At 37.4% G+C, this 18,642-nt stretch overlaps 3 protein-coding genes across 4 annotated transcripts; 2 read left to right on the top strand and 1 right to left on the bottom strand.

The window, feature by feature from the left end:
- On the bottom strand, positions 1-1,476 carry LOC18783923 (protein TOO MANY MOUTHS). Its single transcript, XM_007217175.2, has one exon. It carries the CDS (start codon positions 1,438-1,440, stop codon positions 136-138), a length of 1,305 nt encoding a protein of 434 aa, XP_007217237.2. The 5' UTR covers positions 1,441-1,476; the 3' UTR covers positions 1-135.
- On the top strand, positions 4,524-15,511 carry LOC18784312 (topless-related protein 4). Its single transcript, XM_020560907.1, has 26 exons — positions 4,524-4,844; positions 5,095-5,204; positions 5,440-5,619; positions 5,692-5,805; positions 6,995-7,153; positions 7,269-7,473; positions 7,569-7,692; positions 8,935-9,053; positions 9,439-9,559; positions 9,675-9,784; positions 9,854-9,923; positions 10,129-10,202; positions 10,397-10,492; positions 10,572-10,667; positions 11,331-11,458; positions 11,569-11,803; positions 11,899-12,063; positions 12,157-12,252; positions 12,479-12,613; positions 12,966-13,076; positions 13,171-13,356; positions 13,457-13,585; positions 13,669-13,764; positions 14,154-14,342; positions 14,592-14,758; positions 14,873-15,511. The coding sequence occupies exons 2-26, from the start codon at positions 5,116-5,118 to the stop codon at positions 15,063-15,065; spliced, it is 3,387 nt and encodes a 1,128-aa protein (XP_020416496.1). The 5' UTR covers positions 4,524-4,844; positions 5,095-5,115; the 3' UTR covers positions 15,066-15,511.
- On the top strand, positions 16,571-18,181 carry LOC18782432 (SNF1-related protein kinase regulatory subunit gamma-like PV42a). Of its 2 annotated transcripts, none has more exons than XM_020560467.1 (3): positions 16,571-17,069; positions 17,208-17,583; positions 17,670-18,181. In XM_020560467.1, the coding sequence occupies exons 1-3, from the start codon at positions 16,612-16,614 to the stop codon at positions 18,015-18,017; spliced, it is 1,182 nt and encodes a 393-aa protein (XP_020416056.1). In that variant the 5' UTR covers positions 16,571-16,611; the 3' UTR covers positions 18,018-18,181. The 2 variants fall into 2 exon arrangements, with proteins under 2 accessions (XP_020416056.1, XP_020416057.1); XM_020560468.1 differs by having other exon boundaries at positions 16,577-17,069; positions 17,220-17,583; positions 17,670-18,162.

Raw genomic sequence — 18,642 nt, 5'->3', positions numbered from 1 at the left:
AAGTAGCTACTTTCACATTATTTTTGGGACAAATATATAAGTGTTACAAACTTCAAATGTACAAATATATGCCCTATTTTCTGCTACAACAAAATTAGAGCTCAACAGAAACTCAAAATTGGAACATTTGATTCTTCATGGCCTTGGTGTGTCACAGGGGCCAATGCCAGAATCTTCCAACCCACTATTGGCATTGTAACATAGCCCAGAATTGTTATGAACCCTAAGCTTCCTTCTCATCCTCCAAACCATTTCTCTCCCAAATGGGATTGGGCCCCTGAGCCAATTATCATTCAATCTCAATTCACTCACACTTTCGAGCTCTCTAAAGCTTGTTGGGATTGAGCCATTGAAATTGTTCCCATCAAGATGAAGCACGCGAAGGCCTGGCAATTTGCCTAGGGATGAAGGTATAGGACCATGCAAATTCATGTTAGATAAAATTAGGGTCATCAACCCCTTCATGCCATCAAAACCATCACTTGGAATTGGTGTGGGCCCCATTGGATTTCCTTTGAGGATCAAAGTTTGAAGTGAGATTAAACTCCTAATCCACATTGGAAGTGGACCCTTGAGGCGATTGTAGCTTAGATCCATGAGCATTAGGTTTTTCAAGGTACCAATGGAGTAGGGTAACGGGCCGGTGAGTTGGTTGTGGCCCAAATCCATTTTGATAAGACCAGGGCAGGCTCCAATGCTGGATGGAATTGAGCCCATTAGAAGGTTTTGGCTCAGGTCAAAAATGCTCAAAATTGGGAAGCTGAAATTGGGTATTGAAGTTAGTTTGTTCCCACTCAGGTCTAACGACCTTAGACCGGTCATCCGGGCCAGGCACACCGGAATTGAGCCGTTGAGATTGTTTTTGTGGAGGTCAAGAACTTTTAAACGGGTGAGATTGCCCAGCTCAATAGGAATAGGACCCACATGCCCATTTTCCCTAAGCACTAAAGTTTGTAGTGTGGCGCCCAATTGCCCCAAAAGTGACGGGATTGGCTGAGGATTGTAACTAAAACAACGGTAGAAAAATAAGGTCCGAAGGTAGGGAAGTTTAGTGATGGATGGTGAAATATGGGACCGAGTCGGGTCACAAGTCGGGAATGCAGTGTCATCGGATAGCGCCCCGAAGGAGAGCGAAACAACGTGGTAGACATCATTATTGTCCGGCATGCACTCAATTCCATGCCACCGGCCACGACACACATCGGGAATGTCAGTGGCCCAATCATTACCAGTAGCCCGCATGATGTCATAGACCGCTTCTTGCTCACGGGTGTCAGTTCGGGCCCCGTCTTTGTTCATGGAGAACCCGGTTTGTGGCCCGTCCACGAGAGCGGATGGCACGCCGGAATCCGACATGATGACTGTGAAAGGCATGACCCCTAGTAGCCTAAAACACATGAAAGATAGAAACAAGAGTAGTGGTGAGAAAATGAGTGCCATTGTGACAAAAGAAAGACTAAGGACTAGTTTCGGGAGTGGATGAGTGTGAGAGGCATTGGGTTTGATTGAGAGGTGTATATATACAAGGTTGAGTTGGAGTTAATGTTATATGGGTTGGGTTGGTGAATGAGGTAAATATATTTATGGGTTCACGGGAAAAGAGAGCAAGTGTGACAAGCGGAAATAAATACATGGAATAATTCCGTTCAGCATTAATGTACTTCACGGGGTTTATACCAAAGATTTTCAAGCTGGGGCCATTGAATCACTGGCTCAACCATGGTAACTTAAATTCATCAAATTGTTGCTGACATGCATCACTTTGTAACCACATGTTCTTGTAGCTCATAATTCATAACCAAGAAATATACAAGGCATTGGCTTCTTTACTCGATCAAAAACTGACCCACTAATCCCAATCAGCTCCTATTTCTTCTCCTCCTAAGATTTCCAGCTCTTTTTTCTGCTTTCTTCTTCTTTTCAGAAATTTGGGAAGATTCAAAATGCTGCAAAAGATGCATTTGCAAGACTGAAAGACTTACCTGTGAGAAATATATGTGGATCCAGAGCTGAGGGTTGAGCTTCTTGAAGAATAGGGACGCCATTGCAGGCACTGCTTTTGTCTTATAATGGGCAGAGATTTTGCACTTTGAGCTCTCGGATTTGTAATTTTTTTTTCCTTCTGTTTCTTTAGAACTTCTTTGAGCTTGGTGGAGCCATATTCAACCTAAGGATTTATTTACTGGACATATGCCTCATTATGTCATAAAGAAGCTAAAGTCAATACAGTTAAAATGTATCGATGGTCTTGAAATAAAGACATAAGAGCTTCAAGTATTGAAGCTTAAAGAAAGTTCCTTGAGGAACAATAAGATTGAACTAAATGTGAATATGTTTACTTATTAGGAATGACAAAAGTCATGAAATTGGGTAATTTAGATAGAGTAATTAAGGAATTGGAATCGGATCAACTACTCCCCTCTAATTGATCCCATTCTTAATTTTGAGGATATTTAGTTACGAATTTTAAATATGAATCCTATATAATTTTTTATTCTTTTATATGTTAGTAATTGAATGAGAAGTAAACAATTAATTAGAATCATTTCAATACGCATGTATTAATAAACACAATAAACGTAGACGTGGAACACCTACTTGAATTCGGTTCGTCAGCTACCAAAAGAATGGTTTACTTAAAAATGTCAAAGAGAGAATTGTGCTGCAACCTTCAATTTCCAGGGATATGCCTTGACCCCATGTGTGTATCAAGGTCTTGTTCTTGTTTCATATTTCTAACCTGAAATTGGACTAAAGAATTCCGGTGGCCTAGAGCCCTACGTGAGCTATCCATGATGAATCTATCCAGCTATGAACCTATTAATCTTATTTATTGTTATTTTTAACAAAGCTTTAAAATTTCCCATATATTTTGTTAAATAAAAACCCCGCATCCAAAATAAAATTTCAGACTTGAAAAGACGTTTCATTGGTACTTGGTTTTTCTTAGTTTTGATTTTGCAACAGAGCTCACAGAGATAGCAAACATTTGCAATCAAGTCCCTCATGTACCAAGGTTGTCAATAAAGTTGGTCAAAATGCTGATTTGGCCAGGTGACTGAGACAAACATAACAAGAGCGCGCATATGCCAACTATACAAGGGACTCACTATCAACATAAAATTATAGGAAAGTGACCTTTTATTATAAGAGAAGCATTGTTACTATTTATTGTGGAATACGACTTAACATTAAATTTTGAGTCGTAAAAAAAAATTAATAAATGTTTCAAAAAGATTTGGTGGTTATTTTGTGGTTGCCTTTTTTACTGGCGTTTAAATTTCTACACGCGCACATATATAAGTTGTCAGTTAATTAAAATAGTGTACTCACCATTTTGCACCTAAATTGAACTTAGAGCATGTCCACCTCAAAAGGCTAAGGTTAAGGCAATGGCTGCTACTATTCACGTAAATAGTGGCAGTCTTGCCTTTTTTGATTCCACCCCAAAAAGCTAGGGCTAAGGCAATTACTATTCATTGTACTTTATTTCTTATTTTTTTAATACTTTAAACCATTAATTTTGATAAGCTTTTCAGATAATATTTTTGGTTGCCACATGTCACTATTTATATAAAATTATCACTTAAAATTTCAGATAACATTTTTAGATAAAATTTTCTAATTAAATTTTCGGATAAGATTTTTGGTTGCTACATATCCATCATTTTTTAGAAAAGATTTTCGAATGAGAATCTCGGTTGCCACGTGTCTTATTCCAGATAAAATTTTCGGATATTCATTATAAAAAAATTTAATATCAGATTTCAGATAAGATTTTCACCCTCTAAAATTACATCACGTGTCTCATGTCAGATAAGATTTTCAGATATTTAAAAAAAAAATTATAATCTCAAATTTCAGATAAAATTTTCACACTCTAAAATTGCACCATATGTCATCTCTATCTTTTAAATTCCTCTGTAAAACTACACCATCAACTCATACCTCTCACTCTCACACCATATCTTATATATTCTTTCATTTCTCATATTTTACAAAACACATTCTACTCTCAATGTCAAACTTGAGGAGGGTGTTGGAGAGGCAAGAGCAAGAAGAGGAAGAAATTCAATGCAGACATGCTGATGAAGATCGGGAGGCCGATAAAGAAGATTAAGAAATGCTTGTAGCAGCGTTGTATATGCTTAATCAATCAAGGCAACACCGCCGTCGTCGTGCCCTGAATGGGGACAGATGTAGGGAGTCTCGGGGTAAGAATTTCTTGGAAGATTACTTTATCTCAAATTCGTTATATCCTGTTTCTAAGTTTCGAGAGAGATATAGAATGCAGCCACATTTGTTCAAAAAAATCATGCATGATATTTGTAATTACAACACATATTTCATTCAGAAGTATGATGCTGTTGGAATTTTGGGTCTTCTCCCGGAGCAAAAACTTATAACTAATTTACAAACTTACTTATGGGACATCTGTAGAGCATGTAGATGAGATTGTAAAGATGAAAAATAGTGTACTCATCATTTTGCACCTAAGTTCGATTTAGAGTATAGCTTTGTCCAAAATGCCACATACGCGATTTACACACAACCCCACTACTATTGTAGAAAATTTGCAAATGTGCCCCGACCCGATTCTTCTGCTGACAACATATTTTCCGTATGAAAAGAGCAGGAAAGACACAAAATTAAAATAAAAAACACACAAAAAGGCAAAAGGAAACCCCCCCACACAGGGAGCACCTATAAAACCATCCAAAACCCAAACGCCAACCCCAACCCCTCAATACCTTTCCATTCTTGGTCTCTGTTCTTCAACACACACTCTCTCTCCTTTTCATTTTCTCTCTTCAAGTCTTGATCTGTAACTCTCACTGAAGAAGGTGCGTCTATACGAACGAACACTCACGTATTGTATGTCTGTGATATACGCATGCGCGTGAGGTATTGGAGTGCCTGGTTGTATAGGTTTGGTGGTTCTGTGTATGCATGTCTCCGGTTGTGTGTCTCTTCTGTGTGAGATTCGTTTGGCGTGTATGGAACTGATAATTTGAGGAATTGAATTGGGTGAGTGAAATTTGGGGGACAATTTGAATTTAGAACCCTAATTTTGATTGTTTTGGTGGTTATTAGTTTATCGGAGGAACGCGAACCATGACGTTGTTGGACAGAGAGCTCGTTTTTCTCATACTCCAGTACTTAAATGAAGCGAATGAAGGGAAATACAAGGACACTGTTCACAGGTGAGTGAGTTTGTTTCTTTATATTCGTTGGTTCGTACGTAGTCTTGTTTATTTTGTTCATTGGCCCTCGTCTTTGGGTTTGCTTGGTTGCCAAGAAAATTGAGAAAATGGAAGGGAGGTAAGGAAGATCGTTTTTGCACCTTTTTTTTTGTCAGTTTTGGAAACATAGTTGAAATGGAACTTATATTGTTTGGTTTATACTGAGTGAGGTTCTCGTGTCTGTGTCTGAATGAAGGTTGGAAAAAGATTCAGGGTATTTCTTCAATATGAGGTATTTTGAGGATTGCTTGAACAATGGTGAATGGGATGAGGCGGACAGTTACCTGAGTGGATTTTGTAAGGTTGATGAAAGTAGATACTCAACGAAGATTTTCTTTGAGATTCGGAAACAAAAGTACTTTGAGGCCCTTGACAGGTAAGCTCTTTGTTTGATTTGGAAACAAAAATACTTTGTCGTGGCTTTGTTATAACTTTGTCTTTAATGCAGGCATGACTATGCTAGAGCTGTCGATATTCTTCAGAAGGATTTGAAAGTTTTCTCGACAATCAACGAAGAGAAGTTTAAGGAAATGACCCTGCTTCTGTCGTTGGGGAATTTTAGGTGTGTTGGGTATTTCTTTTGTGATTAATTTGGTGTGGAGTCAAAGTTATTCTCCTGTTAAATAAGTCATGACTCATGACCATGCATAAGACATGCTATTGTAAAAAAAATCATGACCATGCAAGTGTTGTGGCGTCAAATTTATGCTCTTATATGATTGATTTGGTTTGTGGCATCAAAGTCTTTATTTATGCTGTTATAGATAAAGCTTTGAGTGTGTCCTATTTGTGCCTTGATTGTGTCATTCATAACATCTGCCCATGTTTGTGAAACTCCCCCTTTTTCTTTTGATCAAGTAGAAAATGTGGAAAATTCTTAAGAGTTAGATATGTCGAAGGCAGAAGAATGGAATTATTGGGTCATTGAAACTGGTAGTTGCAGACAAGTGAGAATCATGTACCAAATCATGTGATACAATTTCAGGCTGTTAGTTCCAGTTTTTATGAAATAATTATGCCAAATTTGGGTTACCGAAATGAAATAGTTGGCAGTAGGGGTTTCATGACTTTAGTTGTGAATGCAAGTAACTCAAATCTTAAATTGTCTGTTTTATCTAAATACGCTATAAGTGGCTATTTCTCAATTGCTAGACTCCATAGAGCAGAATTATAGAAATACCACTTGAGCTCTAGGAAGAGAAGAAACTAAAATGAATTGAGGACATCATAAATATTTAGCATGAAGTAATGCTCTGCCTTTAATACACTTCTTTAGGTCCGGATATCAGACACCCAATTCAGTTGTTTTGGTGTCCATTTGTTGCATGTTGTGACTACTTATATTTGTGCATTTCCTTTGGATTCAAAACCGAAATGACCAATTCTACATTTCTATTGTAGCTTGTTACCTAAAGATAGATAATGATTGAACTGAGACATAATGGTTTATATGTTAAAATCTTTGAAAGCGAAAACAATTCTTCCAATGGACAAAGAGTTGTTGACCTAAAATGATGAATTTATTAGAGTGTGAGTCATTTTTTCTTCCTTCATTGTTATATAACACTGCCTTTATCTTGCTTGGATGTCGAAGGCAACCAGTGTGTACTTTGAAGTGTGCTTGCTCCAAAAGTTCTGTTTTGTGCTTGTTTGCTTAGTTCTTTGTCCACTATGTTTATTTTATATTATTTTTGTTGTTGAAGTTTCTCAGTAACCTGCATTTTCTTTTCTTTTCATTTAAAAAAAACCAGGGAGAATGAGGAACTGTCAGATTATGGTGATATTAACTCTGCCAGGGCTGTTATACTTACTGAAGTAAAAAAGATAATTGAGGCAAGTCCACTTTTCCGTGATAAGCTGCAATTCCCCAAGTTAAAGAACTCAAGGCTGGGTACACTGATCAATCAGGGGTAATTCGAACAAAAGTTATCTACATAATCTTGCTCTTTCTTTTTTCAATTAAAAATTATGGGGATGTGAAAGTTTTTTGTCATCTGAAGTCATTGTCTGTAATGTTTGTTGCAGTTTAAATTGGCAGCATCACCTTTGCAATAATCCTAGGCCAAACCCTGACTTTAAAACTCTATTTTCGGACCATAGTTGTGGACATATTGCTTGTGCTCCTTCCCCTGCAATTAACCCTATAATGGGATCCATTGCTAAAGTAGGTGGTTTCCCCAGTTCAAGAAAAAAAAAAGTAGGTGGCTTCCCACCAATACGTGCTCATGTTGTAAGTCTGTATACAAAATTTACATTTGGTGTATAAGGAAGTGGTTTTCTGAAGAACTCCTATTTGTATGTTTATTTAATATATGTGATTTTCAGCCATTTCAGCCTGCACCAGCACCTCTTACAACATCTCTCTCTGGATGGACAGCTAACCCGTCCTCTGTTCCACACCAAACAGTTTCTGCCAGACCAAGAGGTCTAACAGTTCCCAATAATGCATGTATGATTGCTTTTGATTTTGTTTAGTCAATTTTTTATAACATTTTCTCTATGTTTGTGGATTTATTGCTGATTGTGCTATATTACTAGGAAATCTTACAAATTTATGGATATAACTTATAGGGTAAATAAACAGTTTTGCTAGTGGTAAATTAGATGAAGTTTTTGTTTTTTCGGGTCATTATGGGGTGCGATTTTAAATGAATAAAATGTATATAAAGTACAGTATACCTCTAGATAAGCAATATTAGTTTTGACTTTGAACGTGATTAAATATTTTGTTGCAGATGTTGTGAAGGAATAATTGGTATAAGTTGCAGTTCATTTGATATTTACATTGTATTTCTGTTAGAATAAGTCATAATGCAATAAGGCACGACTTTGCAAATGTCAAACATACACAATGTTGTCTTAAATTAGTAAATTGAAACCAATAATGATTTGGCAATACGAGATGGAGTTGCCTTAATATCATGATCCCTATAAATTCAAGCTTTGCTTAATGATAGAAATATGAAGAACCCATTATTGTTGACTCTATGCCTTTTGAATTTAATGTTGTGATGCTGTCTGTTAAATGCTTAACATGCCAGTTTGTAAAATCCATAAAAATCAAGGGGAAAACAGGAAAAACTAAAAACTCTTTATGGAATTGAAATTGGTTGTGGTGTTTCGAGGCCCCAACCAGATCACAAGGATGGCTGAATATGTTATGAAGTAAGAGGTTGATGTGGAGAGGTTTTACCCACAAGCAATCTTTTAAATGCGATTCATGGGTGTTCTGATATTGACAGGGTTAAGAGTGAAACTGATCGGTGGCCCATGTCTGGCTTAGGTTTGTTGGTAACATTCGGTGACCTTGAATTGTACTTAGGATTAGTTGAGAATTTTGGTATTGAGATAGTTTGTGCAGTCTACCATTGCCCCTTGTATTGTTTTTCTTTTTCTTTTCTGTCAGTTGAATTTCTTCTTGGTTGTTGAATTATTTAAGGGGATTGTATGACACTTCGTGATGTGCCTTTGCCTGTGTTTCATTTATATGTTAGACTTGTTAGTGAATAGGGTCTTCCCTGATCACAATCATCAGATACTTGCCAATCACTCTTCTTTTGCATGAACGATTTTGTTCCCACAATCACATTATATGGTTCCCCTGGAATGATTTTTTTAAAATTATTTTCATTCAAATTTCACTTTTCCAACTATGTTATATTTTCCTTTTTGCATTTATTTGGTACGGTAGCATCTTTGCTAAAGCACCCTAGGACTCCTCCCACTAATAACCCAAGAATGGACTATCAAATTGCAGATTCTAAACACGTGTCCAAGAAGAGATCAAGACCTTTGGGGACGCCAGATAAGGTATCTTTATCAAAATGTTTATGTACTGCTGTTTTCTAAATTTATATATGGTCACTCACTCTTTTTCAATCAGTATTTAACTGATTATGTTTCCTTTTGGCAATACCTTTTGTAGTTTACTTTTTTTTAAAGTGAGAATATCAATATTTCACTTTTTATTTATTTATTTATTTACTTTTCTCACGATTTCTTATTGAAATAAGATTTTGAAACTAGCTTAGTTGTAAGTGTGCCTTTTCAATGTGCAATATGGTGGGTGAAATTGTTGCTATGTCCTTGGTGCCTTAACTGTTGAATTTATCTTTCTTGCACCGTAACTTCCCTTTTGCATTTTCGGGCCAATAATATGTCTGTTAATGTCTTTCCACACACATCTCCTGGCCAGAGCCATGCCGATACCCTTCACTCTTCTGAGGACTTGCCGAAGACTGTTATTGTCAGTTTGAGTCAAGGTTCAGCTGTCAAGAGCATGGACTTTCATCCAATGCAACAGACTCTGCTTCTCGGTTTGCTCATGCTGCTTAATGAATCTTTTGTCTTTAATCTTATGTTTTCAGTCAATGTCTAATTGTACGGTTTCTGGATTGAAGTTTTATTCATTTGTTTTTCTTCCAAATTCAGTTGGAACAAATATTGGCGATTTAACAATTTGGGAGGTAGGCAGCAGAGAGAGGCTTGTTTCTCGGAATTTCGAGATTTGGGACCTTGATGCATGTTCAATGGCTCTGCAGGTTTTATTCTTTTCCCACCCTCTATCTTTTCCCACCAATAAGACTAATAGTTTTCATGTCTTCTGATAGGCATCTGTGGCTTTTGAATACACTGCATCAGTCAATCGTGTTATCTGGAGTCCTGATGGTTCCCATATTGGTATATAAAGGGATTTACTTCCTATTGTTCATTTTATTTTCCAAACTGATAGAATACTTGTATATATATTCTAGGCATGAGAAAAAATACATTACAATTTCTGGTCATGGGTAAAATTTTCTTAATGAAGTGGGGGAAAATGGTTGAAGTTCACAGATCATGTTATTATGATTAGTTTTTGTTATTAAGCCAACTTCTGTTTCAGGTATTGGATATTCCAAGAGTGTAGTGCACGTATATTCCTATCATGGTGCTGATGATTTACGGAACCAACTAGAGGTTGTTTTTCTCTTTTTATTTTTTTGATTCATTTAAGTGGCTTATGAATTTTAAAATTGTGATCGCTAGTAGGTTTCTTGGCCTTCTGCAGCTATCAGTTAATTAATTAAATTTTGTTTTTAAGACTCTAATTACTTATGTGCTGATTGGATTTTTTTTCATATATATTATATTTTCAAATGAAATTCTTCCAGATTGATGCTCATGTAGGTGAAGTTAATGATCTTGCCTTTACTCACCTAAACAAACAATTATGCATCATAAGTTGTGGAGAGGACAAGACCATCAAGGTTTGGTTTGTATGGCATTTTCCTTCAATGCTATTGGCAAGGCTATGGCCTGCAATCATCAAGGTTCATCTCTATACAGGTCTGGGATGCTATCACTGGCAATAAGCTGTATAGTTTTGAAGGTCATGAAGCACCAGTTTATTCTGTGTGCGCACAGATGAAGGAAAACACTCAGGTGCTTAGTTTGGTTATTACCATTGGTTTTACTCTTGATAGTTATTGCTTTCCTTGAAGTATTTGATTTGAGTTTTGTTTTATGGTTAGAGGCATCAAAAGCTTACTTCTAATCTAAGTTCTAATGGCAAGTCTTGTTTTGGTCAAGGGTATTCCTGTTAACCTTAGTTATTGCTGAGGTGAACTTGTGTGTATGATGAAATTTGTAAAGGAAAGGAAATCATTTTTGTGGTTTCCAGAAACCCTGTCCACTGTTTTTTTCCTTGTATAAAATGTCTTTTAATGCACATTGGCATATCAAGAAATAGATACATACAGCTCCCTGATGTTTATTTACAGTCCTTACTTACTTTACCCATGAGATGTGCTTGTGGAAAAGCTTTTTATAAAGTCTCTATGATCCCTGCAAGTATAGCAAATCATCTAAGAAATCAGTTTTCTTTGTTCCTTTGGCTACCATGGAATCTCAGTCCATTTCACCAGCTGGAAAATTGTACATTCATTATTGTACCAATTTAGCGTTTCTTCCATGCTGTTTTGAACTGTTTGGAAACAGTTCTTTAAACCTAACTGTTGTTTTTGTTCCTTAGACATCTTTCTCTCATTTGGTTCTTGTTTTTGTTTTTTGTTGTAATACTCAGTGGATGTTTTCTTTCTGCATCAGTTCATCTTCTCTACAGCCATTGATGGGAAAATCAAGGCATGGCTCTATGATAACTTAGGTTCAAGAGTTGATTATCATGCTCCAGGCCATTCGTTCACAAGAATTGTCTATAGTACTGATGGAACGAGGTACTGTATTGTTTTGTTATTCCATCAAGTGTTCTAACTTTCGTATCATATAACTTCTTCAATGTGAGTTCTTGATTGCTTAAGTATTCCTATTATTGTGAAAATCGTAGGTTATTCTCATGTGGGACTAATAAAGAAGGAGAATCATACATTGTGGAATGGGATGAAACCCAGGGGGCTGTAAAGCGAACTTATAATGGGCTTGGGAAGCAAACTCTGGGGGTCATGCAGTTTGATACGACCAAGAACCGATTCTTGGCTGCTGGTGATGAGTTCCAAATTAAATTTTGGGACATGGACAATGTGAACCTGTTGAATGCTACTAATGCGGAGGGTGGATTGCCGGTAATGGCCACAGAGGGCTATCTTCATGATGTTCACTGTCATATTTCAAGGTTATTGTTAACTTTAAAACTACATTTACCTTTGATATCTGTTAGGCTTCTCCTTGTTTGCGATTTAACAAGGAAGGAATTATGTTGGCTGTTTCAACAAATGAGAATGGTATTAAAGTACTTGCAAATGCCGATGGTGTTCGACTTTTGCGGTCAATTGAGAATCGTGCAGTTGATGCCTCTGGGATGGCTTCTGGAAATGCTGTGAAGGTATTTTGTTCTATCAGATATATGAAATGACCAAAAATGTAAAAGTGACCCAAAATGTTGACACTGTTGTTAAATGAATTACTTTTGCTGCAGGGACCCATAATTGGCACATTTGGTGCTTCCGGTTCTGTTCATGGAACAAACAATGGGGTTGCAGATAGAAGTCAAGTGTCTACAGTAGTTGGTCTGGTAAGTTTTGATTGTTCTATCATAAGTGTTACTAGAATATAATTTGTCAAGATGGAAGAAAACACTTTGTGTATCCTTTAGGAAAACCTGCATAATCTATTTTCTAAGTTGTTCACGCACTACTGGACATTCTTTATTAACTTTGAAGTTGTATGCATGCTTTAAATTCTTATTTGAGCTACGCTTCCTTTTGGGAGGTTCACAAATGCTGACTTAAAATTTTTAGAATGGAGATGCTCGAAGTTTGGACAAGAATTCAAGGGTTGCTGAGGAGTTAGAGAAACCTAAAACTTGGAAGCTAACTGAAGTTAATGAACCATCTCTTCTTCGTTCCATACGGCTTCCCGATAATTTGAACCTGGTGAATTTTGGACCCATATATTTACATTTATATCCCTGTAAATTCTATTTGGGTTGTAATACATATAAATCATCTCTGTATATGAAGTGGGTTGATAAGTTTTTGTCATAAGAAATGCTTCAGTCCCTTAGCAGGTTTTAACCTCAGCCTAGGCACTGAGGGTTCTTTGAGTTTTGAGAGAATGATGTAGGGAATGTAATACATGTAATTTTTCAGGCTAAGTTCAAGCTTAGAAATGTTTAAGGGGATAGAGTTTTGCAATACATGTTTCTTGGACTATTTTGTACACTGACGTAGTACTTGTTTTATTATTTTTGAATCCATCTTTAAATCTTTTTGTTCTCCAATTCAGATTGTTAGGTTGATATATGCAAACTCAGGAGGGTCTATATTGGCATTGACACATACTGGGGTACACCGACTTTGGAAATGGCAGAAGAATGAGCAGAATGTTTTGGGAAAAGTATGGTTTGTTCTTAAGGCAAATCTTCCTTAAGTTATTTTGTCCTTTTAAATTTTCTCAATCTTTTCCTGTATAAATGCTTTTGGTACTGTAGGCAACTACCACTGTGCCGCCTCTGTTATGGCAACCTCGCAGTGGTATATTGATGATGACCAATGATATAATCGATAGAAATCTTGAAGATTCGGTTCCTTCTTGCCTTGCTCTTTCCAATAATGATTCTTATGCTGTGTCAGCATCAGGAGGGAAAATTTCTCTTTTTAATACGGTGACATTCAAGGTAATGTTATATTAGGATTGTACCTTGGGCGCAATTGGTTGGATACATAATCCTTTGGCTGATGATTTTTCATCATTTTTTCCTTCTACCAAAATTGCAGACATTGGCAACCTTTATGCCTCCACCACCTGCAGCAACATTTGTTGCTTTCCATCCTGTGGACAATAACATTATTGCCGTGGGCATGGAGGATTCTACAATTCACTTGTTCCATGTCCCGATTGACACTGTAGGTAGCACAAACTGAAGACTTTTTTTAGTTAGTAGATTTTCAAATTATAGATAGTGATTTTGTTTCTCTTTTTTACTCAGGTCAAGTACAAGATCAAAGGTCATCAGAAGAGAGTAACTGGCCTGGCCTTCTCCACTGTTCTGAATGTTCTTGTATCATCAGGAGCTGATTCTCAGGTATGCTTCATAAAAGTAGGATATAATCTATGTGCCATGCTGCTCTGTGTGTGTGTGTGTGTGGGTAGTGATGCACTGGAATTTTGAAAGTTATAGATACCGAGTGCTCATTTTTTATAGAGATTTATGCATAAGTTTCAGTGTAGAGCTCTTTAGACTTTGCATACCTGCCTTTTGTGTATGTAAGACAAATATGTAAGATTTCACAATAGGCAATGAAATATGTAATTTTTCTTTTTTCATCTTTATGTTCAATATTGTTGTTGGTAAGCTGTGCTGCAAATTCTCCTTGAAAGGGGGCTATATTCCTCTTTTCTGTTGGACATAATTTCACCCATAGGTGGAGTCACATGATGTATGAATTGCTGATAAAGTTTTCTTTACTAAAGCTGTGTGTGTGGAGTCTGGATGGATGGGCAAAGCAGGCTGGTATGTTCTTGCAGATTCCCACTGGTCGCGTGCTTACACCTCTTGCTCAGACCCGAGTTCAATTTCACCAAGATCTGATACATCTGCTGGCAGTACATGAAACTCAAATAGCCATATATGAAGCATCAAAATTGGAGTGCCTTAAGAAGGTCTCTGGGGCCTTCTTTTCTTTTTTAATTCTTAGTTTATAGTCTTTAATTTCAGTTATTAAATATTTCTAAAGTTCAGGTACTCGTGAAACTTCGTCTTTTGTACTTAAATGTAACTGTCTTGTAAACCTGTTGAACCATTTCATGAGTTTTCAGGTTTTGTATTCTAATGTTTGAAGAATAGCTAGAGCTTGATTTCTAGTAGTTTATGAGGTGATTAATATTTTTTTTTTTGGTTGGCTGTGACAGTGGGTGCCACGACAATCTCTTGGTCCTATCACAGATGCTACATATTCCTGTGATAGTGAGTCAATCTATGCAAGCTTTGAGGATGCTAGTGTATTTGTTCTAACTGCCTCCACGCTACGAATCAGATGTCGGATAAGCTCTGCTGCATATATAACGTCCAATCCCAGGTATGCCTTATGGTTACCGATGCTTTTAAACAAGCACGCACACACACACACACACACACACACACACACTATTTTCTTCACCATCTTATTACTAATTATTCTATTATTTGACAGCGTGAGGGTGTACCCTGCTGTAGTTGCGGCTCATCCATCTGAGCCTAATCAGTTTGCGGTTGGACTCACTGATGGGGGAGTTGTTGTTATGGAGCCACCAGAATCAGAGGAGACGTGGGGTACTATGCCTCCAGTTGAGAATGCAGGCCCTAGTGCCGGCACTGCAGCTGGTTTGGATCAACAGCAAAGGTGATAGTGATCTTGAGGCATTCAACTAATCACTGATTTTGATCCACAATTTAATTCAAGTGGATCTACAAATTTTTAGGTCGCAGAGAGTGTAGGGTTTAGGCTTTTGGTGAATAGGTCTTAGCTAGGGTTACATGACCGCTGATCATATTTTGGGGAATTCCCTTCATATACATAACAAAAAAGAGAAGGTAGATAGATGTTCATATCATCATACAAGAGACATCAGGAGAAGAGCAGCTGTTGTTACTACACGCTAATGAATTTGGCTATTACAGGGCTTTGTTACCAATTGTACAGTGAAAAAGTTCTGGCCTTTTGTTTCTCTTTCTTTTTAGTAATTCAATGTTTGTTTGTTTTCATATTTAACTGATTAGCAAAGGGCCGGATGATAAGTTGATAACTATTTGAATTTAGTTTTTAGTTTTTATAAATTGTTTTCACTTTCAAGTTTTTGTTTTCACTTTGATTACTCCTCCCTTCCATCATTCCCTCTCATTTTCTATCTCATTTCCACTTCCATTCTCTTCTTTTCCTCTATATTCTAGCACAAAAAATGAAAAATGAAAACTAAAAAGTAAAAACAAAAATTGAAATGGTTATCAAACAGGCCCTAAAGAACAAAGTTTTCTTCAATAAAATACTGATATGAGAAAAATAATAACTAATTACGTACTAAGTGGCTTTCATCCATGAATGGAATTTGTATGACAACTCTGAAGTCTTATGCTAAATATGTGGCTCCTGAACCAAAAATTTCTTATTCTTTCCTCACATAGCATTTTATGTTGTGACATTATTAATTTAAACCATTGATCAAGATATGATGATTTTCTCTGACTATTAATGAAGAGAAAATGTTCACATTTACAATTTACGTATGAGTATGATGATTTTCTCTCTCAGACTATTAGGGAAGAGAAAATGTTCACACATTACAATTTACATATGGAGTGCTACTATTTGTACGGTTGTGCCACATTTATTGATCACATTGTTGATCACCTCTCTAATACAAGTGAATCTCACATGCAATGATAGGATTCATCTCTATTAGAGATGTGGTCGGTAAATATAATACAAAATAACAATGTTGTCAATGAATATATGACAAATAGCATTATTGATTACATATGTATGTTCGAATTTCCAAATGACCAAACAAATTTTTATGGTTAACAATGTAAACTATCTTTACTTAAAAATTTATTGGATCTTCAATTGGAGATTATGTTTAGGAAGGCTAAGTACACTCCTTGAGCAGCAGTAGCTAGTTTCCAAGGAATTGCTGACAAAGAGGCCCTCTATTTGAATTGTTGTCTTTCACTTTCACTTTGTGTTCCTGATCATCACACGTATGCCAACAAGCCCTATCCATTCTCATAACGTGGCTACACAAGCACAGTCATGCAACAGCGGCAGCTCCTGCTTTTGACACCTAGCATCAACTCCAAAGCACCCTCTTTCATATATAGCAATAAAACCACCTCCCTCTCTTCCACTTTCCTCAGTTTCCTCTCCAAGTTCAATATTAAAAAGAAAGATTAAATATGCAGCAAACAATGGAGCACAGCACCGCCAAGCACTACTCTGAGGGTGATCAGAGTACTCAACGGCTAAGAGACAAGAAACTAGGGGACTTGATGGTGAACAAGCGCAGGCTCGTGGAGGTGCCGTACACGGCGTCCCTGGCCCACACCATGAACACCTTGGTGGCGAACAAGGTGCTGGCGGTGCCCGTGGCGGCACCGCCGGGCCAGTGGATTGGAGCCGGGGGCTCCATGATCATGGAAGCTGACAAGCACACGGGGACTGTGCGGAAGCACTACATAGGGTTGGCCACCATGCTTGATCTATTGGCTCATATTGCTGGGAATGAAGATCAGTTGATGGATGAAGGAGTTCATGATGGGTTTGATCTTGATCAGAAGATGTCGGTGCCGGTGTCTTCGATCATAGGGCACTGCCTTGAGGGTTTAAGCCTGTGGACTCTAAACCCCAACACAAGGTGGACTAATTTCTTTGTAAGCTCTAATAATGTAATTAGTATGATATATGATCGATATAGGTAGGAGGTCATTAGATTAATAAAATAATTATATTGTATTAATTAAATGGACTTATTTTAATGTTTACTTGTTTTAAGTCCCAACTTCAGCATCCTAGACTGTATGGAAGTGTTTAGCAAAGGAATACACCGTGCTTTGGTACCCGTAGACAGCCACATGGACAACGTCTCTGGAGTTGAACTTGTAGAGTCTGCTTCCAGCTACCGAATGCTCACCCAGATGGATGTGTTGAGGTTTGTGAAAGAACATGGCACCTCCGGATCAGAACTCGACAACATCATATCGAGCACGGTATCGGATTTGGGAGCTGTCACGGAGAGAGTTTTCGCCATTACTGACCGCACAAAGGTCATTGATGCCATCAAGTGCATGCGGATAGCTTTGCTAAACGCGGTTCCGATTGTAAGGTCCTCGGATACGGACAATGAAGAAGATCACAAGCAGCTTGTAAATGTATGTCTCTTTGAGCCTTAAAAACACCTTCTTCCGGTTTGGAATTGGGATATGAACTATCATAAATGTATGTCCTTTGACTGCAGGGCAGAGGAAGGCAAGCTATAGGGACATTTTCGGCAACAGATTTGAGGGGCTGCCACTTCGCAACGCTGCAAACATGGTTGCCGATGAGTGCTCTGGATTACACCGAGACGGTTTTGGCAAACCCTCTATTGGCAGCATTCAATAATGCAGCAGGAAGTCCAACAACAAGGGAGCTGGTGGCATGTCGAGCTGATTCATCCTTAGGTGAAGTGATTGACAAGGTGGTCTCCAAACATGTGCACCGACTTTGGGTTGTGGATCAACAAGGTTTGCTCAAGGGGCTCATTTCCCTCACAGACATAATTAGAGTGTTGAGGCTTGCAATACTGTCTGAACAAAACGCCTAATAACCATCTCAGAGGGAGGGAGGGGTTAGGTTTTGTGTAATATTTTCCAGTTTTTGTATAAATGTTGTGTTTCTTCCGCATGGATGCTACTTGCTATTGCTATATAATATATATACACAATATCATATCAGAAGTTTTTTATAACAAAAAAATTACGAGTATGCAGAGGGGTTTTGTACATACCCGACGGGTCACAGATGTGAGGTCATTATAACTCATAGTCAACATTTAAAGACCCATTTGACCGATAACCCAATTTATAGAAACCTTACAAATGAATGGCCATCAAACTTATCTAGGGTTGTCACTCTTGTCAATCATGGAATTTTCAATTTTAGCTATATTATTTACTTTAAAAAAAAAAAAATACATGTGTTACGAGTTCCTTTTTCGGGATCTCCTCATCTCTTCCTTCTTGGCTCATCAAATTTTCTTAAGTTACATATTTTTTTTCATATTTTATAATTCTTACCAATTGGAGGAATCGGTGGTCCATTCCGAATCAAAGGAACAATTTCATCGGCTTTGATCTTCCATTTATTGAGTCATTGTACAGTGAGAGCTTTATATATGGCCATAAAGTAAGGTTTTATCTCTTAATCTTGAATCAGGATAACTAATTTGA

This window comes from Prunus persica, chromosome G3, assembly GCF_000346465.2.
Source record: "Prunus persica cultivar Lovell chromosome G3, Prunus_persica_NCBIv2, whole genome shotgun sequence".
In the NCBI taxonomy this organism is placed as follows: Eukaryota; Viridiplantae; Streptophyta; class Magnoliopsida; order Rosales; family Rosaceae; genus Prunus; species Prunus persica.
Note: the sequence above shows the minus strand (reverse complement) of the source record. Positions and strands in the feature narration are given on the sequence as shown.

What these genes read in the sequence shown, in the direction of transcription:
- LOC18784312 (XM_020560907.1), top strand. Translation starts at nt 5,116, where the DNA reads ATGACGTTGTTGGACAGAGAGCTCGTTTTTCTCATACTCCAGTACTTA. An exon ending in TGTCTACAGTAGTTGGTCTG is followed by an intron (nt 12,253 to 12,478) that starts GTAAGTTTTGAT and finishes TAAAATTTTTAG; the next exon opens with AATGGAGATGCTCGAAGTTT. An exon ending in CATCAGGAGCTGATTCTCAG is followed by an intron (nt 13,765 to 14,153) that starts GTATGCTTCATA and finishes TCTTTACTAAAG; the next exon opens with CTGTGTGTGTGGAGTCTGGA.
- LOC18782432 (XM_020560467.1), top strand. Translation starts at nt 16,612, where the DNA reads ATGCAGCAAACAATGGAGCACAGCACCGCCAAGCACTACTCTGAGGGT. An exon ending in ACTCTAAACCCCAACACAAG is followed by an intron (nt 17,070 to 17,207) that starts GTGGACTAATTT and finishes ACTTGTTTTAAG; the next exon opens with TCCCAACTTCAGCATCCTAG. An exon ending in ATCACAAGCAGCTTGTAAAT is followed by an intron (nt 17,584 to 17,669) that starts GTATGTCTCTTT and finishes CTTTGACTGCAG; the next exon opens with GGCAGAGGAAGGCAAGCTAT.
- LOC18783923 (XM_007217175.2), bottom strand. Translation starts at nt 1,440, where the DNA reads ATGGCACTCATTTTCTCACCACTACTCTTGTTTCTATCTTTCATGTGT.